Source organism: Ruditapes philippinarum, unplaced genomic scaffold (assembly GCF_026571515.1).
Source record: "Ruditapes philippinarum isolate M1 unplaced genomic scaffold, ASM2657151v2 ctg1794_1_1_1_1, whole genome shotgun sequence".
NCBI classification, from domain to species: domain Eukaryota; kingdom Metazoa; phylum Mollusca; class Bivalvia; order Venerida; family Veneridae; genus Ruditapes; species Ruditapes philippinarum.
Window position 1 is genome coordinate 242,208 of NW_026855931.1, and position 26,047 is coordinate 268,254.

The 26,047-nt window shown below is 33.4% G+C and overlaps 2 protein-coding genes across 2 annotated transcripts; both read left to right on the forward strand.

The window, feature by feature from the left end:
• The first annotated feature begins 463 nt into the window (after positions 1–463).
• LOC132744889 (probable G-protein coupled receptor Mth-like 3) lies at positions 464–3,265 on the forward strand. Its single transcript, XM_060733682.1, has one exon. The coding sequence runs from the start codon at positions 652–654 to the stop codon at positions 2,716–2,718; it is 2,067 nt and encodes a 688-aa protein (XP_060589665.1). The 5' UTR covers positions 464–651; the 3' UTR covers positions 2,719–3,265.
• A 4,878-nt stretch (positions 3,266–8,143) lies between these two features.
• LOC132744898 (uncharacterized) lies at positions 8,144–8,650 on the forward strand. The gene has a single exon (XM_060733692.1). It carries the CDS (start codon positions 8,144–8,146, stop codon positions 8,648–8,650), a length of 507 nt encoding a protein of 168 aa, XP_060589675.1.
• The last annotated feature ends 17,397 nt before the right edge of the window (positions 8,651–26,047 follow it).

A 26,047-nucleotide genomic window follows, 5' to 3' on the forward strand; every position in this document is an offset into this window, starting at 1 on the left:
ATATTTAACACCCTGCTGTTTTAATGAAAAGGTCATCATTTTGTGCTTCAAAATTAACTCTTTAAGGGCATGACTGGTGACATGTCCGGGGTCCGTACTCGACAGCGCAAGCTGCATTTTGTGCCCAAAAGGGCGGATGGACCCTCATTAAGCTTTAACTACATACATACACATACATGAAAAGGTCACCTAATGATACCTTGAACAGAGGACTTTAGGTCGTTGAATTATTAGTCCCGCTAATTTTGTAAAATATGTTATGAACACCAATTCACGTTTTAAGTATTTGCCGATTTAATTCATTCCAAAAATTCTTTTTTCTGGGTGACATAACTTGAAACCACGCCTTTTATAGACTTAAAGTGCGCTTAATGTATGCTATCGTTATTGCGCTTTTGCCCTACGCAGAATGCGCATGCGCAAAATGCAACGTTGCTATGGAAAAATTGTACTATAAAAAGGTCTAACTGTATAGACGGCTATCAAATACAAAGCAGCGCGGTTTTAATCCCGCAATTATCGGAATTCTAACTGAAATCATTTGGCGACAGTTATAGTCTTGATGAGACGCTTATAATACACGTGCTGTTGTTTTTACAAGTGAGAGGCCCCAAACGAATCTTCATAAATAATTTTAAGTTGCACATTAAAATGGTTTACTCGCTGCTCTTCTTTGTTCTCATTGTTTCCGGCGCATACGGTAACTGGGAGCTCGCTTTGAAAGATTTATCTGAGTTGTTTCGTAAATTCAATTGTGGAGAGGAAAACCAGTGTATTGCATGTGACGAATGTAACAGTATGTGTAAGTTCTACAACAACAGTTGTTGCCAGAGGAAAGATGAACATTTAATTCCGATTCTAGAGAAATGGCAATATGAATGTATCCGAATATATCCGGACATGGAACTTATGGGATTTGATTGTAATGGCAAATACTCGGATGAAGTCGCAGCAGGCGGCGTTCTTATGGTAACTAAATGTCCATTGATATGGGAGGGTAGTGATATCCAAACAAAGTGTGAATACGAAATAGACACACTTTTATCTCGAATACCAGTGTATGAAAACAATCGGGAATATATCACTTACAAAAACGTATATTGCGCTTTCTGTAATGACATTGCATTTGATAGATTACGCTTTTGGGAAATTGAAGTACAATGTAACTACTCAGACAATGTTAATATCGTTGAAAACTTTGATAGAGATTCATGTGTGACGTATTACGTTTCTCGTGGTATATGGGGCAGTCGTAATTACAGATGGTGTTCAACAAAAATGATTGAAACATGTTCAGCATTTTATTATTCAAACTTGAGTGTGATTGATATGAGAGACAGATGTGAAAATGGTCAAACATGGCCAATTATAGTTGGAAGTGATTCCTTTAAAAATTTAGACTGCTGGGTTTGCAATCAACCTGACCTTAACTTGACCGAGAGTGTCGTCAAAGATTTATTTGGCGTTAACTTAGGATTCATAAATCCCGACTCTCCTCAGATTTGCGCTAGAACATATCGTCCGTGTTTTGACGAAATTCCAACCTATAGTTTAAAGCAACTTGTCAATCTGAACTTGGAAGAAGAAGATGATGGGACATTTTTGTTACGTAATTTAAAAGAAAACAGTTTATTCAATAGAAAACCAGGAATTATTACTTGTAAAACATGCGCCGACATTCAGTGTAAACATTATGAGATTGCAAAGAAAGATGTAGAAATGAATGAAACGGGTATTTACCTGCCACATCTTAATGTTTTCTTTACTAAAGATAGGTATTTTGTAAATGACACAAAAATGTATTTATGTCTAGATGAAACTCAACACGCCTATCTCATGAAAGTTCAAACCAGTAATCTAGGAAAAGACCTTGTTGGGTCAGCTCTTACTTTTGTCGGTCTCATTGCATCTCTAACTTGCCTATTTTTGACATTCTTTCTGTATTTGTATTTCAAAAAACTCCGTAATGATCACGGACGTATTATGCTTAATCTTGTAATTTCATTGTTTTTGGCCCAACTATTGTTTCTTCTTTCTTTTTCGTTTCAAAACATTAAATCGGCATGCGTTTTAAGTGGAGTTCTGACTCATTATTTCTTCCTAGTAGCTTTCTGTGCAATGAATGTTGTAGGTATTCACTCATTTAGGACATTTTCTAATCTGTTAGCGAATGATCCAAGAGGACACCGTGTATTGCTGTGTGTAATCTACAGTTGGACTGTACCTCTATTTTTTGTAATAACAGCAGTGGTTTTAGACTACGTTTATTTACCAAAGCATGTAGCACCATTTCGTCCTCAGTTTGGAGAAAAGACTTGCTGGATAAATTCTTCAAAGGCGTTGCTAGTTTTCTTCATTGTTCCTCTTGCTCTTTTCAAAGCCATTGATGTAATTTTCTTTTCGACCACAGCCGTGATTATTGCAAGACATATTCGTCGAGGTTCCAAATTAAATTCTACCACAAAGGCAAACCGATGTTCTTTCCTCATCAATTTAAAACTTGCACTGATTATGGGTTTGTGTTGGATGTTCTCCTTTATTGCAACGTCTGTGGATAATTTGGTCCTCTGGTATTTGTTTATTGTTTGTAACTCCCTGCAAGGGTTGTTTATATTTCTGAGCTTGGTGTGTTCTAGAAATGTTTGTTCTTTAATGAACCAGAGAATGAAAAGCTTTTCGGGCACGACTACTGGTAACACAAACATGAAAGTCTCGTAGTAACATCACTCTGCAGCATGATTGTGGCAGAACAGAATATATTTTATTACATGTAAACTGTCCAGTATAGTATCTAGTGTTTACAAAATGTGTAACATAATCTTAAGATATTTAAATGATACATAAAGGATGAAATTGTATATGAGATATGAACTTTGGACGTATACTAAAACAGATGGAAGAACTCATGTTCTCTTATTTAAGCCATGAGCAAATAAAATTACAATAATCTTGGAACTACTTTAAAAGTACACAAAGCAAACATGTGAACTAGAAATATATTATATTATATTATTTGAATTCTTTCCACTAATAGTCCATCATTACATATTTGTTTTAATTTGATTTCTTATGTCTTAAAAGCCGCGTAAAGATATTGACTAAACATTAGTAGTTCTGATTAATTTTGACTATGTAACAGATTTACGAATTTAACCATACTTGGTATTGGTGTCTATCAACCTCTCGTATATTTTTGTTGTAATTTGTTGTATTGTGTAATGCCATTATTATTATGGTGATTATAAAATTTTGCGAAGGTTGTTAAAACGACAAATATATATGCTTATTTAGATGTATAAATGAGTTATTAAATAAGCATAGTTATTTGAGTTCTAATAACAATAAGTCACTAATGAATATTTTAGATGAAAAGATATTGATACGCATAATGGAAATAAACTCAAATTAGAAATAAATTAACGATTCTTCATGACATGAGAGTTCATCCACCTTTTTATTATTGACTGTTAATTATTGGTTAAGATTTTATTGCGCCAACACAGAATATGTCATATGTACGGTGTTCCGTTTGGACAGTCGTGATGTTTAATTTAGTCTGTAGCCGCGATACACGATGGTAAGATGGTGAAAACGCGATGACACGATGGTACGATGGTGAAAACACGATGGTACGATGATGAAAACGCGATGGTACGATGATGAAATCGCGATGGCGCGATAGTACGAAGGTGAAAGCGCGATGTATCATCGCGTTTTCACCATCTTACCATCGTGATTTCACCATCGTACCATCGCGTTCTCACCATCGTACCATCGCATCATCGCGCTATCGTGCCATCGCGCTTTCACCATTGTGCCATCGCGTTTTCACCATCGTACCATCGGGTTTTCATTATCGTGCCATCGCGCTTTCACCATCGTACCATCGCGTTTTCATCGTGCCATCGCGTTTTCACCATCTTACCATCGTGCATCGCATGTACAGACTTAATAAAAAGTCACGATTGTCTTAACGGAACACCGTACATATGGCGTCATTCCAGCGCAACTTGTTAATGAAGATTTAGGTGCCCCTCCGCGTATTACAGGCACGATAGCTTTCTCACACATAAGAGTCCAATGTCCGTAAGAATATAGATTTATATTTAATAACTCAGTCCCAATATTGACTATGTTTGCGGATGTTGGGAGATGCGTTCTGCTAACATTCACCATTGTTCATTTCAATGATGACCTTTCATTGTGTTACCATATATTTTAAATCGAAATTGTACATTTACATCAAATGTGTATCATAGCGCTTTTAATCGTTTTTATCATTTTCCCTATGAAATAGTCATTCTGTCAATGTGTTTTATTACGTTTCTTTCAATTGCCACAGCACTACTGCTATGTTCTTTAAACGCTCTCATATAAATTTATCTAAAAAAAACAACAAAAAAAACCCCACCAAATCTTTTCTTTTTGTTCTTTTTTTAAATGTTGAATTCTGCTTAAGTCAGTGCTAGATTGCGTGGATAGTAATATAAACATACCACTACCATGTATGATCTATCTTAAACTATGCCTGTCCCGTTTGGGGCTTCACTAAGTATAAAAAGATAGAACGTGTACATCTCAAATACTGTAAAGCGATTTTGGGCGTTAAATTAAGTACAAGTAACGTGTCGGTCTATAGGGAACTAGGAAGGTATCCGTAATTTATTAGGTTTACACATATAATAAAGTATTGATTTAAATAACTGAATACGGATAACATTATATTAAAATGCATTTACGACAATGCCCATGACAAATGTGGAAATGGCACAAATAACTGGCCATCTTAAATTTAAAAACGGCGGTTTTGCCGAAATATGGAATTTTCCCGACAGTTCTTACCTATTTTAAAAACAAGGACTTATCGATTGTTACTTACAAGAATGGCGTGCAGTTGTAGCTCACGCATCTATACTAATATGTAAAAAACAGTTCTGTTATGAATTATATTTAGATAAGATTAATTGTAAATCATTTAGAAGCGCTCTTACACGCCTTCGAGTGTCCTCTCACAGACTTAGAATTGAGTCCGGAATGTATGGTTGAGGCCGTGTAGAACGTCACGAAAGAACTTGTCAATTCAGTGATGCTAACGAGCTCGAAGACGAGTATCATTTTGTCTTATCCAAATCTACGTAGCCAATATATAAAGCGTTATTTTTACATTCGGCCTAGTATGGCCAAATTTATAGAACTACAGTAACTGCAATCTAAAAGCCATAAAGTTCTTACAAAGTTATGTTATTATTTTAAAAAAAGCAAACATCAGACGGAATGATAACTCTAGAAATGTTCAATAGTATTATGATGCTGTTTTGATTATATATACCTTGATGTTCTTTCTGTATATTATATAAATATTTTGTCAAACAAATTCGATTAAAAGCGAAGTTATAGTTTGTTCTCCGCTTAAATTTAGTACTCTTCATTATTCATTTACAGAAGTAATTTATAGATATGAATATATAATTGATTAATGGAGTTTTGTCAGTATATGTGATGTATTGCATTGTATGTATTAAATATCCCATTGCTCAGTGTTGTATTGATTTTTTTCTTTATGTGTTTTTTTCCTAATTGTAAAATATGTGACCTAAAATTATATTTCAAAATGCTTGTTATAACGATGTACCTATGTGTGTACAAGTTATGAAATAAACTCTGTTCTGTTCTGTTCTTTGAACAGGCAAACTGAAACATTTTCGAATTTGCCTTTCACGCTTTACTTATTTTTCTCTTTGATATGTTTCCGCATATTTTATTATTTTCATGCTAACAATGAATTAATGTGTTTATTCATCATTTAAGTCTTCTAATTGTTTTTACTATGTGTTAAGAAAGCAATTATATTGTTTTATTTTAGAACATTTAATTTGCTTATTCAAGTACTAGTTTTAAAGTTTGTATAAAGCTATATACTCGTATATCTGTTGTTTACAGGTTACTGTACATTTTTATTTTTATTTAACAGTTTTGTAATATTTTAATGTTTTCCTTTTTATTCTTATCTAACAGATTTCAATATTGTATGGTCTATTATCAATCATGTTGTATTGTTTATTGAAATAAAATATAAAATACAATTAATTATCATGATCAAAGGAACCATGTAAAATAATTTAAGTGATAACAATAAACCGAAGTAAATAACAAGAAAAGCATTGATGCAAACGCCAAAAAAAATTGATCAAGTTTTGCACCTAAATACTTAACAAAAGATGTGTACTTTATAGCAGTACCATTACATGTGACCTGGAGGCTAGGCCCAGTTTAAGTTGAAACTTAAACCAAAATGAATAGACTCTGTCAAGCCAAGATGCAAAGACAATTTATAGTCAATTAACCAATCTTATAAGACTCATGCCATAAGAGAGAATTTCTTAAGATTTATTTTACCAGATACAAGGATACCTGAGTCATCAGCATATAATAAAAGCTTATTGCTTAGGGTTGCAGACATGTCATTGACATATATTAGACATAAAAGAGGACCTAAAATGAACCTCAGGGGGACACCATAGGTACTCGGAGCAGTAGTAGAATGAGTACCAGCCACATCCACCAGCTGCTGTCTATCAGAGATAAGACTTGAACCATGTAAGAATGTCATTATCTATGGCAGATGCTTGAAGTTTCATGAAGAAGAAGAACTTCTTCATGTGCAGTATAGTGTGATCAACTGTATCAAATGCCTTTTGTAGATCTAAAAGTATCATGCAATACTGCCTTTGTCCATTTCAAATTTAATACAATCTGTTAAATGAATCAAACATGTGTCAGTTGAAAAACCACTTCTAAGCCCTGACTGAAACTGCCTGACCATGACTCGAACCCATGACTGTCAGAAGACCAACTGAGCTATCCGGCCGGCTTCACATTTTCTCTTTAATAATGAAACAGTTCTAAACCACAACATATTTCCCCACTATATTGATTTGTGTCCTTGAATTTCTGATGTTTACAGAGCATAGTGAATTAAACTCAGGGTTTTATGCAGTCACAGGATGAGAAAAACTTTCAGCTTGACCAGAACTCGAACCTGTGACCCACAGAATAATGTACCGCGGCTGTAGCGATTGAGCTATCTGGCCGCTTACACATTTTCTCCCCTAAATAGTGAACAGTTCTAAACCGTGACAGATACTTTTAGATTTTTAAATTAACAGGTAGATTAATTCTTAATTAAACAAGTAAGAAAAAAACCTTACATAGTCATAGTCTTAATCAAAATAACAATTTATATATTGTATAATTATTTTTACTAAAAAATGTTTACTAAAAAGGTCTTAGACAGTTATTGGTTGTGCCATTATTTATAACAGGTCAATTTGAAAGTGAACATAACTGTACTAATACGTGTACAATATCTATTTTTTGTACAGATACAAAACTAACCTTTTTTCTATGATAAGAAATTTTATGAAGGCTGATTTGTATTTTGCATCAGGGCACCGGGCGAAAACGTGAAAATGCAACAAACGAACCACTTTGTGGTAGATTGTATATTCATGTTTTCATCTGGCGCCCGGTTACTTTTTGTAATTTGTTGGTTTTCATGTGGTACAAATCACCCACTATAAAGTTTAGTGCACAAATTTATTTAAGGGCAAATAACAATCTACTCTATGAAAAGTCTGTTGTCGGGTTGACTCTGGAGACCTTGAGGTTGAGACAGGTGTCCCTCCATTACAAATAGATAAGACAGAAGCTGTCCTTTTCAAATTACGCACATGTAAAACAAAATAATAGAATAACTTTTCAGAATATGATTTTTTGAGACTTTATTAATTATATTGCTTGATTCAAGGTTAAGGACATTTTCAATCAATACATGTATTCATTTATAACTTTAAATGAAAGTCTCATCCCTTTAATAGTAATGTCATAACTGTAACTCTTTATATACAGAAATATTATAAGTCTCATCATATCAATATACTAAGATATACATGTATGCACAGAACATTAAAATTTCCCATTTTCTATTAAATGGATATGAAATCCTAACATTAACATTAATATTGGTACTAATGGATGGAATTCAAAATCTAGTAGAAAGAAAACTATAATGTATAAACTCTATAAAAGGGTAAAAAAGGAGAACATTGTGAGCAAATCTATTTCTTTCCGGCACTTTAAAGATATGGACAACGAGGGTTTCGCTAACGACGTTAATCAAATGACAATATGTACTGATTCTGTGGAAAATTTTGTTGACCAGTTTGAGACTGAGATCGAGAAACTCCTTAATACACATGCACCTATGAAAGAGAAAATTCAAATATGTAGAGCACCGAAGCCCTGGTTCAGTGAAAGTATTATGTCCCTGAAACGAGTGATGCGTCGATCAGAGAGACTTTGGCGGAAACATCGGCAACCCAAGGACTATGAAATTTATAAGTGCGCACTTCACAAATATCACTATGAACTTAGAAATGTGAAACAATTAACACTTAGTCAGAAGGTAATTGAATCAAAAGGTAACTCTAAAAAGCTTTATCAGTTTGTGAAAGATCTTACCGGAAGCAAGTCAGAAAACCCAATGTCACCCGTGGAAGATGAAAACACCCATGCTGATAAATTCGCAGACCATTTTATGGACAAGATCAAGAAGATACGCGAGTCTCTGAAATATTTTGAAAACTATTAACCTTTGGTCAAAGACGTACCACCGTTTGGATCTTTCGAAAGTCTTACAGAGGATGAGATTAAAATGCTCATAAGTCAGTTACAAACTAAATCTTGTGAGCTACATTCTGCCCACCAAAGTATTGAAATCATTTCTCAATAAACTTTTGCCTACGATTACCCAGCTTGTGAATCTTTCTCTGACGCAAGGTGTTTTTCCAGCTAAATGGAAAAAGGCAATAGTCAGGCCTCTGTTGAAAAAATCTGGTCTTGAACTCACATTTGCCAACTATCGACCCGTCAGCAACTTGTCATTCTTGTCCAAATTGATTGAAAAAGCCGCCCTTCATCGACTAAATAAACATGTAAACGGAAACGATCTCCTTCCAACGAATCAGTCGGCCTATCGTCAGTTTCACTCCTGTGAGTCAGCCCTTCTTAGACTCGTAAACGACATTCTTGATGCAATGGAGCATCAAGAGGTCACTGCACTGATAGCTCTAGATTTAAGTGCTGCTTTTGATACTGTCGACCATAACATACTGTTAAATGTTCTTGAAAGTCAATATGGTCTCTTTGGATCTGCGCTGGAATGGATAGATTCATATTTGAGGCCGCGTAGCTGTCGAGTGAGTGTTAACTCGAATGTGTCATCAGAACGGGAACTTGACTGTAGTGTCCCCCAGGGAAGCTGTTTGGGCCCTTGGCTCTACTTGACGTACGCAGGAACTATCTTTGACATTGTACCTCCCTCCATTTCCGTGCACGGATTTGCCGACGACCACGTTGCAAATAAACGTTTTAAACCATCACCTTCCGCAGAAGCAAGCGCAATGCAGGACCTCCAGGACTGTGCAGTGCATATAAATGATTGGATGAACAGCAACAAGTTAAAAATGAACAATTCAAAGACAGAGTTTATTCTTTTCGGAAGTCGTCCACAGCTGAATAAGTGTAACACCAAAGAAATCAATATATGTGGTAATGTTATTGAATCACAACATTGTATACGGTATCTTGGTACTTTTTTGGATGAGTCTCTAAATTTCAAAGATCACATTAAAAGAAAGTGTAGAACTGCTATGTTAAACTATTTCAAGATCAAAAGCATTCGAAAGTATCTGACAAAGGGAGCCGCTGAAACACTTGTTTTATCTTTAGTAATATCCCATTTAGATTATTGCAACATCATTCTATACGGCATATCTCAAAATGAATTAGCCAAACTTCAACGTATTCAAAATATGTGTGCCAAACTGGTGTTAGGTCGTTCCAAGTATGATAGTTCTAAACAGGCATTATTCGATCTGCACTGGCTTCCGATTAAAGCACGAATCAGTTTCAAGATAGTGACATACATGTATAACTGTTCGGTAGGAAACGCACCATCATATTTAATAGAGCTTTTGTCTCATTAAGTGTCAAAACGAACCTTAAGATCATCTGAATCCTCTGTTGGTTGTTATGTTGTTCCTTTTAATAAGAAGAGGAATTTTTCTGACAGAGCTTTTAGCACGATAGGACCAAAATTGTGGAATGAACTACCTATTAATATGAGAAAATGTGAATCTGTTGAAATTTTCAAAAGACAACTGAAATCATTTTACTTCAAGGACTTTTTTGCACTTTTTTAAGTGACGCTGAAGGCATTGTCTGTTCCTAATTGTTTTGTGCATGTTTGTATATTTCTATCAGTTTTTATTATTTTCATTGTACAATAATATAATAAAGTCTAGCCCATGTGTTATCATGTGCAGGGGTGTAGATTGTTACATGTTGGTGGGGATTGACCCAATCACTGTGACCGTCGCACTGCTGGGAGTATTGTGTATGGTAGCACTGGGAGTAGCACATATAAGGTATATAGCTGTACAACGCCATTGAATATGTATTCTATATGTAGAAATAGGCGTTAAATCAAGTTTTCAAGTTTCAAGTTTTTATTATAGATACTATTATTAGAACTATTATGTATAAACTCTATTATAGATACTATTATTAGCCAGCTTGGTATAAACATCTATAACCTGTAGACTAATCGATACATGTATTATGCTCTAATTCAATTCTTTCAACCGAGCATAAATCATTTACAAGCTTAAGCCCTTCAACTTACATGTACTACACTACAACAAAACAAATAAACAATTTAAAAGCAATTGGCTAAGAGTGATTGTTCCAGCCGTTTATTTGACGAGTTTATACACAGAAAGAAACATAACTTATTCGTATCAAAACCACTATGACATTATACACAAAAGATTAACAAATGACAAGTTAAACTTAAACTGATTTCGTATCATTCAACAACAAACATATTTACTCATTAGATGTAATTCATGACAGGCATATAGGTCGTTAACTAACAAAAATGGAAACCCATACAACAAATAACATAACATCTTTAATTGAAAAATCTAATTCACAAAGAAAACTTGACTGTTAGACACATGTTTTCGGCACATGATTAAAGATTATTAGTAATTTGATAAAATGACCCTGTTGCTTTAATTGTTCTACAAAAACAAAAACGAGAAAAGAAAAATGCCTATTAAATTTAAATAATAATCACACCTTTATTCAATGTTTGAATTTACAATAAAATATACACATACAAAAAATACAATCATATAATATATTCATGAACTCTTAAATCGGGATGCTGCGAGCAGGCCACCCAACCCTAACTCCTTTTACTTATTTTTAGGAGGGGGAGGTGGGAAGATCCTGTGGCTCAAGACCAGCATGGACGTCTTCTCGTCCCCCGAAACATCTATTTTTTTTTAAACAAGCATTCCTGGCATATCACACATCAGAATCTGAAACTAGAAAAACAAGATTGTTTATATGCATTGATTTTTAAATACTATATTTATACACTATGATTGAAAAAACCGTGTATCTTACGACATTATAATCTACATAAACTACCGCAATTTTCTAAATAATGTAAAGTTAAGATAAAACTCGTCTGAACAGCCGAAAAGCAAATCCTCGAATGATTATTTTACACACCTATAGTACATATACACGTATCATACTTTTCACGTGCACATCCCCGCCAAAATCAAACACAGGCGACAATCATAACCCCGCTCAACCATGCACGCGGTAAGTTGCCTGGCAACGTGTGTAAATATATTTATGCTCTAATTCAATTCTTTCAACCGAGCATAAATCATTAACAAGCTTAAGCCCTTCAACTTACATGTACTACACTACAACAAAACAAATAAACAATTTATATGTAATTAGCTAAGAGTGATTGTTCCAGCGTCGAATTTTAAAGTACGGGACAAATAACGCTATTAACTGAAAAGAAACTGAATTACAATCCTAGATTTTTAGAAACGCTGAGAATCGAATTAATATCCTCAGACTCATAACCGTCCTTCGCATGCTCACTTTTCCACCCCCGTGCTTTTTAAAAAGTCTATCACATACATTATTAACAGAGCTGGCGGTAGAGCCACCGCGTTTTAAAATGCTAGTCCCATAATCATTAGGGTTTAAGCCTACTTCGACAAGCATCTCACGTAACAGTTCCCTAACTCGAGTATAAGATAAGCAACCTCCTTTCTTTAATCTAAAAGAGTTAGTTTTCTTACATGAAGATAAAGACCGAAAAAGATGCTCTTCACTATGACAAATCAGCATTTGAAAAATAAAGTTGTAATGTTGTATATGGACATGTAACACCAGTTGATTTTGAAATAACAACTGAAGAACCACGTCTGATCAGTTTTACTAGACCGTATGTACAAACTTAAGTAATCATCATTGAATGTAACATCAGTACATCTTAAATTTAACATTTCTCCGATCCTCAAAAATCCTGAAAACCCTATGATTACAATTGCAACTGATCTTAAATGATATAAAGAACAATTATCTATGTCATGTAATAAAATCATATCTCCAATAATTTCTGCAGAAATAGTTGTTTTTTTTTTTGCACATAAGCATATGTCCTGACCCTTCCGGTCAAACTTGGGCCCTTCCGGCCATACTTAGGCCCTTCCGGCCAGACTTAGTCCCTTCCGGCCAGACTTAGGCCCTTCCGGCCAGACTTTGGTCCTTCCGACCGTCTACCCATGAAACTAAATAGTCCTTCCGGTAATACTTAATTACAAATTTAACGTGATAATTATTTTAATGATCTGGAATCAAGTTAACTGCCAAAACAAATCCTTAAACTTTCTAGAACCAAAAAAGAGATCTTTTTTTTTACCATGAACATATATTTTTCTGTCACAAAATTCTAAGACATCCTTAAATAGTTTTTCCCTGTAAAACTGTTATCTTCAAATAATAAAGGGCAGTAAGCAGCAGACTGCCACCTTAGTACAATCAGGACACCCATAGCTTTACACTCTATCACGTGTTTAATTGTTTTGCATACTAAACTGACTAAACTAAACTTACCATTTATGAACCTTCTGTTCGCTTTCTTTGCTTCATTGCGCTGTTTGATAATGGACGCAGCTGCTTTCTCAGCCTTTTTAATTCTCTTTGAATCCTCATCATCGCTGGCTAAATCGTCTTGCTCATATTCGTGTACAGTCAACCAACCACTAAGTGACTTGTCTGTCAGTTTTATCAGTTTATTGCGACATTCAATCTTTTTCTTTAGCAGTCTCACCACAACTCGAGCGCCTCACTCTGTTCCCCTGACTCAATCAGTCCGCTAATTTGAACAATGAAATCCAACAGCTCACAGTTATGATCCAACTGAATCTGATTCCCTTTGTTTTTCAAAACAGTGGATTTGTGAGTTTTGGCAACACTTCCTTTGCATATCTCTTTCTTAAAATCTGCAAACTTAGCATCAAAATACGATTTTATCTCATATAAACTGTCCGAGTTCATTCTTTAATTTAAATGAAAAGTTAAGATAAAACTCGTCTGAACAGCCGAAAAGCAAATCCCCGAATGATTATTTTACACACCTATAGTACATATACATGTATCATACTTTTCACGTGCACATCCCCGCCAAAATCAAACACAGGCGACAATCATAACCCCGCTCAACCATGCACGCGGTAAGTTGCCTGGCAACGTGTGTAAATACATTTATCATTTATACATTTAAATGCAAGTCTCATTCATCATAACTGTAAGTCTTTAAATACAGAAACACACATTATATCCATATACTAAGATATACATGTATGCACATAACATTAATAATTCCCAGTTTCTATTAAAAATGAATATAACATCCTATTAACATTTGTACTTGGATATTGTAGACAGAAAACTATAGTGTATAGTATTAAAGTTAAAAAATCTCAAATAGTCTATATCATATAATAAAGATTGAGTTGTGTGAGTGTCTAAACATTAAATATAATTATATCTCTTACAGTAACAAATACTGTCCCTCTTTTAACCTTCCATTAGACTTTACTATATAACTAACTGCATATACATGTTTATCAAGTGTTTAAAATTGATAACTTCAGGATGTTATCCTTTCTCTGTTTTAATGTATGGACATGAGCACCTATATGCATAGCTTTAATTTTCTACCTTTCATTTTTACCAAAAGTTATTTTATTAACAATTTATATACAAACACATAGAAAATAATAATTAGTTAGAAGATTCCTGTAGCAGAATACCTGTAGGTATGTACTAACTGAACAATCTAGAAAAATCCAGTCTAAGGTATATAAAGCAAGTAAAAAAAATCTATCAATAGTCACTCCTCAGGGCCTCTATGCTTTTGATGACCTTACAACTGGTAAATTAATTTTATACACTAAAGATAGTAAGTAATACCTAAGATAGACAGAAAACAACAAATAATTTAGTAAACATGAGTTACTTCTCCTTAAAATAGAGAAAACCTGAAACCAAAAAGAACACCCTAAACAGCAAAATTATGAAATGTTGCAGTCTTAGTTTTATTAAGCCATGCAAAGAAATGGTAAAGTAATCATAAAGAGTTACATGGCCATGTGACAGCAGTAATTGCAGAAAATCGGATAGCTTTCAACATCCAGATACTGGTACACTTTGTAAAAACAATCATTCTGTGCAATAGATAAACGTAATATGGATAAAATCAATAGGATAATCGTTTACAACAGTTCCATTACCTATCCTTATACTCATTTGCAGGTGAACGTTCTTCTTGTAGGAAAATTTTGAAAATATATAAATGAATGAAAAAGAATACGGCATAAATATAGACCACAACGATATTCGAAATACGAGTTTTAGAATTGCCAATAAAGCTAAGGGACAAGCTGTTAAACTGAGCCTGCAATTTCGTGAAAATAATATCACAATGCACATGCTTTTTACATAAAGTTATTAAATACAACTATAACAACATATTTGTTGAATCAAAATAAAACTAATTAACGCAACATGACATTAACTGCTAATAATAACAGCTCCTTCCATAGATAAAAGCATTCCATAAGAGACGACGCCGCTCACCGGCGTCGCCAATCATATGCATCGTATATGAATATTTATATATACGAACAAATAATTTAAAAGTGTGGGATTATGTTCACTCTATAAAATTAAAGGTTTGGGGTTTCGTCCACTCTATAAAATTTATATGTGGTATTTTGTCCACTCTATAAAATTTTGAGTTATGGGGTTTTGACGAGTGGGGATTTGTCCTACATTTAGGTTCTCATTGGCCGCCGTACAGTGACCTACTTTAGGCTCAAAACTCATATCTTTGGTCAATACATTCGTATGTACTGTAAATAAAAAATGCTTTACAAAACCAATAACTTTTTAGCCATGCCTAAGGCGATAATTCATTCCATTCCTAAATAAAATATTTGCTTGGGCTTTACTTTATTTATAAATGTCACATTTTTTTAATTCCCGCTGTCACAGAGCGATATTTATTCAGATAACTCTCTGTCCCAGAGGGATGTAATTTATATCCGTTAACTAATTGTAGACTGTTATGTATTTTTTTTTCACAGCAAAATAATTCAACTAGGTTAGATTTGTTAAACATATTGCATTTGCATAATCAAATGATGATATGCTCTGTAATACCAAACTTTGGGGCCAAACGCACTTTGAGGTCCGAACCCAAAGTGCGTGATACAGGTATATAAGCATTTTTAAAAGACAAACCACCGCACATAGGGGACATAAATTTACATCAATACAAATAATTTAAGAGAGAGTTTATATCTTGAAATTAACTAGAAATATGGAATGAAGTAGGCGGATAACAAAAGTAGCGGAAAGTTAATTCTATTTGTTATATCTAGGGTTTGCAATTTAAAATGAGTTATAATTTTGATATTCAATTATATGTCTCATTGAAGAGAGACCTTAAATTAAGATATATAAATATTTTTGGTGTGTATGAAATGTAATAATACTTTTTTTTGCATATCTGGCCGAATTAACTGCTTTTTACACCGATGCTAGAAAAAACATGTTTAACACATCCCGTGTAAGTCAAGTCTCGTGCTTTAAATGACATTTAAAGCGTCTGTACGGTGTAAGATTCTTTTACGAGATGGCAACCAAAAACATATTTATTTAAAGGCATTTACTCATCGAGAGAGCATGGTCATTTCGTGAGGTTGTGAATTGTTTTACAAATATATTTCTTTTATTTTTATGATTTTCGACATTGTATATTTTTCACGTTTTCATTAGCGATGTCTTGTGCTCCACATATTTAGGAATATCGAACATTGTGAAATAGGCTTGAATAGAAGTATAAGCTGTAGACCTCACACAACTTTACTATGGTAGATGTTACTCCTAACTTACTTGCTACAAGCCATTTACGCACTCAGGATTTGAATTGTTTGTAAATAAGATGCAAAGAAATGATATTTACTTCACTTTATTATATCACCATCATATTCAATTTAGGGTTCAATATAGCACCAAAACTTATCAAGTAAATGGCTGAAACCAGAAAATACTCTTTGAAACTTCTGTTATTTTCAGGAAAACATTTACAAATTAAACAATTGCTTTTAAATCACAACTTTTGTGATATCTAAAGTTGTAAATGAATTCCTGAAAATAACAGATGTTTCGAAGAGCATTGGGAATGACTGCTTCTTAAGAATTTAAAAGTAAGATAATTTGATTGCGTAGTAATGTCAAATAAATATGTCAAGGTTGCAGATCGAAAATAATTCAGTACTCAGTATTTCAGCAGAATTGAATTTGGACCTTCAGAACTTTTGAACCCAAAGTGCGTTGATATGTATCATATTAACGCACTTTCGGGTTCATTTCTCGATTTTGACACAAAAGTGCGCTGTGAAAAAATCCACATCTAAAATTTTAGAGTTAGCATCATTTCGAGCCTTGTTTTCTTCTTTAACACCCTGGCAGACAATCTAAAATCAAACATCAATTAGGGATGTACTTCATTTCGCGTTGTTATCATTTCTTTCTCTTATGCTATTGTACTGATAACTTTAAAAAAATGAATGACCGATTTACAAGCAAACTCCAATTACAATACAATCGCACCTTAAAGGGATTATCTGGTGCAAAAATTACAGAATCGTAATTTGATATTGAGAAACAGAAAAAAGCGAAGCATCAACTGCGTTAAGAAAAAAATCTTTATAAATATAACAGAAAAAGACATGCGTATAAAATGCAATAATCTACAAAACGTAACAATAGTTATGCGCACTCCTATTTAAAACGTATATAATTATTGCAAAGTGAACACGCTCCGTGCAATCTATCGTAAGTGTCATTTTAAATGTCCTTTAGATAACTTTATTGAAGGCATGTGTATATCATTTGTTCAAGTGACATGCGATACAAGTTTTGGTTCTTAATGCATACTTTGTCCTACCATGAACTGTAATATTTACAAGCGCATATCAACTGTCGTATAGCATTGTCATATATCTATTGCATATTTGTGCCTACTGTAAAGAATAAGTTTTGTTGTTGTTGTTGCACGCCGGCTTACAATGTATGTTGGTGCATTTCAAGAGACTCTAGCCGGTTCAACAATTGAAAGTTTTATTATTGCACCGGTTGGTACACGACACGTTCATCGCTTGATATAACGACTTGTCATCTCAAATCCAATTGTCATTAATCGTTTCGAATATCTATTGTTGTGGCCTAGAACCATGTTTGTAAGATATGATTCGTACGTAAAGTATTGCATCTGTTGGCATATGCCGTATCAAATGTAATTACTTAATGTTATAAACTTATAAATGTAACGACCGATGGTAGGACAAAACACGATTTTTTTTTCATATGTCGTATTGCATTGACCCGCGCTGTGCCACAATGTAATGTGACGTATCGAATGTCGCTTCATATTTCATGTGTCTACCATCACCTGCAAGAGTGACATTTAACAATTGAATTAATGACACCCACTATCCAGATTCCGTACACCACTGAAGATTTCTACTTATTCTAATTTTAATGAAGATCATACCATGTCTTATCTTTGTGCCTGTCCGAAACACTTCTTCTTATCCATTAGAATGACTTAAAAACCTTTTTGTGTTCCTCACTCAAACGTGAACTGCTACCCTATTCTATATCTAAAGGCACTTTTTTCTTATAGAAATATAATAAATAATGTTTGAGAAATAATATAAATGTAAGAAAGGTACTGCCGCCTTTATTTTTCTTTTTGCCCGATTTTTTGCCGGATTCCTTTCCAGATTTTGCTCTTGAGATTTTTGCACATTTTGACTTTGCAGATTTTGCAGACGACTTTGCACTGCGTGCAATTGATGACGATGATCCGCGTCCTTTAGCAGCTTTAGGGTCTACTTCGTCTTTTGGTCGGGGGACATATTCCATTCTGTTACCTTTAATCTGCCATATTTCCTAAGTAAACTTAACCTAGCAGGCGAGTTACTTTTGGTTCCATCTGGATAAAGGTTAATAGTTAAGTAAACCCCATCGTCAAGTTTACCTTGTCATTAATAATTAAATGCACACGGGTCTGTATTTTTCTTAATTAAATGTGTAAAATTGAAAATCTATTTGTACCGTTAAAATCTTAATTTTAATCAGGTATTTTCTTTATTGATATACGCTTCGCACTTCGATCAATCTCAGTTAGATTCTACATAATTGTACACAAACGTTTCAAAAGATTCTTGGTTCATACATCTACTGTATATATTTAATGGCTCAATAAGCTATGAATCAATAATTGTATGATTAAGTAATACAGCTATTATTAATATTGAATATGTGCATAATGTTTGCTAAACGTCCTTACTACTTACCCAATTTCTAGACGGACGCAAGTCGAGTCTGTTAAGTCACTGGTGTTATATATATGTGAGGTTGGTGTTATACGAGTTGATAATGATTTTTGTACTAAAATGGCCACAGGAGTAAATGTGAGAGACACAATTAAATATAGTAATAAATTCAAGTCATTCTCAATTTGACTGTCGTTTAGGAGCTGCCTTGAATAAGAAGCTTACTACTCAAGCCATATGGTACGTATAAAAATTGGCAAACCCTATAATTTTCAATTCCAGTCAAACCTTTGGCAAAACGTAAAAACATTATTTTGTAAATCATTTAAAATATTGCATACATACAAATCACACGTAAAATGCATGTCATAAAATGCAAATATATGAACATAATATTTAGGGTTTACAAGGTCTGCATTATTTCTAAAACACAACTTCTTAATACCAAAGCTTTATCTTTACAACAACAACAACAACAACATTTTATTTTCTAAATAAAGGCCTCCGACTCAAAATACACAATATAATCCAAACGGATATGCATATTTAGCTGTGTCTACAATATACGTTTTTATATATGACATGCTTTCCTATTTATATTAATTATCAACAATTTTCATAATTTCATGAACAAAAAAGCAATATTTTTTATTTTTTCTTCATTTTGAGTTTTAATCAAATTACAAAAAATATTGAATGTATAATCATGACTGTACCATGGAGATATATAACGTTGTCTTTGTTGGGAAAATCTATTACAAATAAAAAATACGTGAAATTCATCTTCGATGAACGAATTGTTATAATTTTGCAAACAGTGTTGGCAAGTTCGCTCATATCTTGGTATACCCAAATGTCGTCCAGTTTCTATATATAATTTATGACTAGAACATCTAAATCTCGATAGTGATCTTTTTACATAAAATGGCATATCAATAGATAGATACTTTTCAGGATTTAACATAGTTTTGAAAAAATCATAGGTGTCACATCGGGGTGAATTCTCAATTTCTTCCATCCAAATTTGTATTTTAAAATCAGTAATCCTTTGTTTAAATTGACAAATAAATAGATTGATATCCCAATTTCTTGACTTAGCCATACAAAGCCAAACTCATAAGTATACAATAAGTTATTTACTGAAGTAGCCCAATTTTTCTTTCCAACATCATCTTGTCTAGTTAACATCAAATAACAATTTCTAGGATATCTATGTTCTGGCATACAAAGAAGATTACACCAATATTTGATAATTTTTACATGATTAGTACATAAAAGCATCCTTCCACATTCTCCCAGTGCAACATTATCATTAACAGAATTATTTACACCTAGAAAATCTTTACAATATTGTATTTGAACTTTTTCAAGAATTTCGGAGAATTCACTTCCATAAATTTCGGCACTATAGGTAAGTATAGGTTTTACCATAGAGTCAAAAACTTTAAAATAATCAGAGTGTAAGAACTTTCCAAAATTTCTTTGATATGATTTATTAACATAAAAATATTTCCTAGCTTGTGCAGCAATTTTTGTTTTTGCTTTTGTCCAAGATAACTTAGGTGTAAATAAAAGACCCATATATTTGTACATTGAGGAAACATTTACTGAACTGCCGTTGTAGAACCATTTTTCATATGATCTGAGCGGTCTCACATTTCTAAATACAATAATTTCAGTTTTATTCTGATTTATAGACATACCGGTATTATAACAAAATTCTGAAATTGAATTTATTTGAGACTGAAGTTCGATCGCAGTATCGGCGCAATTTTCAACATCATCAGCGAAAAGAATGCATATATTATCTGGAATTGGATCCGTAATGAATATACCGCGATGTCCCTTATTACTCAGAAAGGAAGATAACTCATTTATATACAGGTTATACATAATCGTACTTGTTGCGTCCCCTTGTCTTGTATTTATGCTACATTTAAAATATTCTGTAGTTTTGGTAGTACTAACTTGTACACATCCACGCAGTTTTGTGTACATTGATAAAAGAACACGAAACGAATTCCCCCAAACGCCACATCTGTTTATAGTATTGAATAAATTAAAATGTTGAAGTCCATCAAATGCTTTTTTAAAATCTACATAAAGAACATAAAATCGTCCGCCCGGTTTACTTATATATTTCTGTACCATACATTGTAATATAAAACCGGCTCGAAATCCGGCTTGAGATTCATCTATTTTATCAAAATTTTCAGCCCAATTATATAACCTATCATATATAATATTATAAAATATCTTATACATAACATTGATTAAGGAAATTATCCATAATTAGAAGGGTAATCCTGAAGCCCAGACTTGTACACGGGTACTATTATACTATCCCCCCAAATGTCTGGGAAAACCCCAGTACTAAATATCTTATTAAACACTTTATAAAGGACATGTGCGATTAATGACGACGTATTTTTTTATAGAATTCTGCTCCGATGCCATCACTTCCCTGTGATTATCCACATTTCAATTAGTTTATACTTTTGATGACTTCATCAGAGGAAATTTCAGATTTTAAATACAGATTTTCCTCATCAGTATTAACTCTAAAGTCCCAACTACTTGCATATATATAAGGCTGGTTACTTTTAAATAATAACTCATGAAAATAATCAAACCAAGCTCCCGTATCTATCAATGAAGATTGTTCATTTATATTACTATTTCTAGATTTTAACAGTTTCCAAAGGGCTTTGGAATTTGATCGTAACGTAATTAGTTGATCGCGCTTACACTTTTGGTAAAGCTACTTTAAGTATAGCACGTTTTTGTATTTTCTGATCGCAGATCAGGAAATACAATGCTAACATTCAATCTCTTACACAGAGATTTCACGACAAACCTAACAACAATATGTTCTCAAAACAGCTTAAAACTAGCGATGTAAAAGAAAGAAATATTTTTATTTTGTTACAAGTATCCGACGAATTACAACGCATTCAAAGTTTAAAAGTAGCGTTGGCAATAAATGCACAATCACAAGTTCCGCGGATGAATATCATTTTAATCAATGAAAATGCTATTGTTAGCGATGTTGATTACCGAATACTTCAGAGCGTAGTACACAAATAAATCTGACTGTCGAGTAGTGGAATATATACATGTTTTGGCGAGAAGATTTTCGCTAAATTATTTACATCAGTGTTAAACAACAGGTTTATCGTGAACAAAATACCTCGAAATTCATAAGGATGACAAACCCGAAATGGAAATTCTAAATTTAGAATTATTTGATTTTATTCAAGCTTTCTTCATATAACTTCCCGTGGTGCAGGGGTAACGCGCTCGTTTAGGGTGTGAGAGGTCTGGAGTTCAAATCCAAGTTGAGGCAACCATTTTTTAAGTGTCTTTTTAAGGAAGTAGCCACGATATGCAAGGATAAAGTGTGGCTGTCATAAAAAAATGAACATAAATGATTTTTTGATGCAACTCTAGTCATGCAAAATTCCGTATGTATCAAACTCAAACTGTTATAGTAAAAAATCTAAACGCAGTCGCTGCATCTCGGTGCCCTGTAAGATGAATTATAGTATATGAAAATAAACTTATACAGGAAAATACATACAGATATACAGTACGATTTAGAATGCAAAGATCAGAAAATACCACAGAGCTTGCAGCCCTTTGATTGTATAACGTTTTTGGAGCGCTACAAATTGTTGAAATTCTAATACATGTATGTAATTAGTCCAGCGAAATCGCCGTAGAGCTGCGTATTTAAGCTGCTTAGTTGTTTCACATTCTCAATCCAACCAGGGTTGCTTATTATTTACACTATTTCGCGCTAAATATCTAAAGCGCATATTTGCTGATGATTTTTTTTTATAAATATTAATGATATGATTAACTGCATTGTTATTCATGATATGAATAACTGCATTGTTAATACTTAGATCTATTTCATTAAGTAAATTCTCTCGTAATGAATTATCCGCCATATGCATATCATTCCATCCATATTTGTATAAAGGTTTCATTTTTCTTGTTATATGTAACAAATGGTTGCTCTAAAGTCAATCTTGCACAAAATGGTAAATGATCTGATTCGTGACGCTCTTCAACGTTAAAATAACTTATATGAGAAAAATTATCAGGCGAGACAATGTGATAGTCAACAACACTTGCTCCATTGTAAGTTAAACAAGTAAAATTACCTGCAACATCATTGTACAAACGACCATTTAAAATATGGATACTATGAATACTTCCCAAATAAATTATATCTCTCAATATCTTTGTTATTTCTAGAAATTTCGAAATAGTCTAAATCATAATCAACTTCTGTATTAAATATTACATCTAAATTATCATGTGATATTTAATCTAACAAATCCTTTGTACGTGCATTGAAATCGCCACCTAAGTATAGATATACATTTGGATACATATTATTTAATATTTCAATATTACTTAGAATGGTTTTAATTCCATTTTTTCGAACTTTTTGACATAAATATTTGACCCTTCAGGAGAAACATAAACAATGTATAAAATAATATCTTGCATGGATCTTCAAAGCACTTTTGATATATAAAACTATACAATCGTTAAAGTCATTGTATATATGTGAAATAAAATTGTTTGTTATCATGTGCTATTTTGTATACATGGATACACCACCACTGTTACGTAAAGAGCCAGAAGATTTTAAACGTATGTTATCAAAACACGTATACCCATACAAAATATTTGCAAATTCATTTTCAACATCATTCCAAGTTTCTACTAAACCAATAATGTCAAACCTCTGTAAATAATTTAAGAAATCGTTGTCATGTACATGTTTCTTTAAACAGCAAAATTTCCATGTGACAATGTTTATATTTACACAAGGGCTGTTACCTGTTTCCTATTCTTCGCCTCACGCCTCACTTTTGTTTCCTCCTTCGCTTCCTGATTGGTCGCCATCGCTAACACATGTATCATGTGACCCTGTTTCCCGCCTAAAATTTCGTGGTCCTGTAACACGTTCGCCTCTCACTCGTGTAGATCCAATTCTCGTAATCTGATTGGTTAGATCGTCATATTTATAAACACTAATGTCAACAATTAGTTTATCATAGCATATTGACGCATTTTGTCCACTATTTCTAGCCTGTACTAGGTTTTGACCTAGTTCACGCCTTTGTGACACGTTCTGTGTAATCTTCCCTTACTAAAAAAGCAGTCCCTCTATTCAAAACTTGTCTCGGTTTTTGGATAATATATTCGCGATCCTTAAAGTTGGCGAATTTACTTACAATCGGGCATGTCTCTGTAAACCTACTGCCAACACGATGGTCTCTTTCGATCTACACATTTTCCATTTCTGGAAGACCCAAGTCATCTTTAATGAATTCCCTAACCTTCACATCGATGTCCTCCCATTTTTCACCTAGTTTGCCATGTATTCCATGAAATCTAAGATTATTTCGACGGGATTGCCATTCTAAATTGTTAATTTTTATAAATAGTTTCTGCATTTGTTTTTTTAATACCTTGATTTTCTTGTCTAAGGGCCTCATTTTCTGATTTTAAAGCATTTATAGCAGAAGTTATATCGTCAATTTTAGAATTGATGGCCGCTAAATCAGTCCGGATTTCATTTTTCATATCTCGAAGAAAAGATAATACCTCACTATCCTGCCCTGCCGTCGCTCTTGTTGTTCGCTTTGCATTTTCCTGGGATGTTGTCGGAAATGTTACCGATCATGAGAGAGAGCTCGTCACTTCAGCAAAAGAAAGTTATGAGTTAAGCTTCCTATCATAGAATTGCAATATTTTACATTATCCAAAGAGACAAAGGTACAACTTGTCGGTATACTGTTTCTTGGTATGTAGCAATATTATCATACTTACAATGATAATAATTATTATTATTATTTGTTCTTTTTTTTTGTTTGACAAAAAATCATAATGATTATGTCTTTATGGATATACAGTATACTATTACTAGTACTACAGTTTTTTAATTAAATACAAATGTCAAATTTGATTTATTGTATCCCGTTTTGTTAACTTGATATTTAGATTCGGTTGATTTTTAACTACATGTTATTCGGATATTTTGTATATGTATATACTAAAACCAGAATGATCGTAGCCTGAACGAAACAACAAACATAGAAGATATAATCGGAATGAGTTTGGCCTACACAGAGATTTTCCTGCTTCCAGAGTATTTTAGGAACAAAAATAAAATACTATTAATTAAAGAATATTGTATCTTTCTTCTTATTTTATTATTATTATTATTATTATTAATTCATTTGGTAAGTCTTTAACAAACAGCTAGAGGTTAAATGACATGATTGGCTCTTCCAGGCATGTGACACTTATTTGTCAGGCTGAAATAATACATAGCCACTGGTTGATCTGCTTTACACAAGTTCAAATTATTCAATACATTGTAAAAAAGGAGGGAGGAACCAGCAACGTGACCAATGCTGACAGAATAATACGGCGATCACTGCCTGTATAGACGGCTATCAAATACAAAGCAGCGCGGTTTTAATCCCGCAATTATCGGATTTCTAACTGAAATCATTTGGCGACAGTTATAGTCTTGATGAGACGCTTATAAAACACATTGCGAATCAAACTTGCTGTTGTTTTTACAAGTTAGAGGCGCCAAACGAATCTTCATAAATAATTTTAAGTTGCACATTAAAATGGTTTACTCGCTGTTCTTCTTTGTTCTCATTGTTTCTGGCGCATACGGTGCCTGGGAGCTCCCTTTGAAAGATTTATCTGAGTTGTTTCGTAAATTCAAGTGTGGAGAGGAAAACCAGTGTATGGGATGTGACAAATGTAACAATATGTGTAAGTTCTACAACAACAGTTGTTGCCAGAGGAAAGACGAACATTTAATTCCGATTCTAGAGAAATGGCAATATGAATGTATCCGAATATATCCGGACATGGAAAAGATGGGATTTGATTGTAATGGCGAATACTCAGATGAAGTCGCAGCAGACGGCGTTCTTATGGTAACTAAATGTCCATTGATCTGGGAGGGTAGCGATATCCAAACAAAGTGTGAATACGAAATAGACACACTTTTATCTCGAATACCAGTGTATGAAAATAATCGGGAATATATCACTTATAAAAACGTATATTGCGCTTTCTGTAATGACATTGCATTTGATAGATTACGCTTTTGGGAAATTGATGTACAATGTAACTACTCAGACAATGTT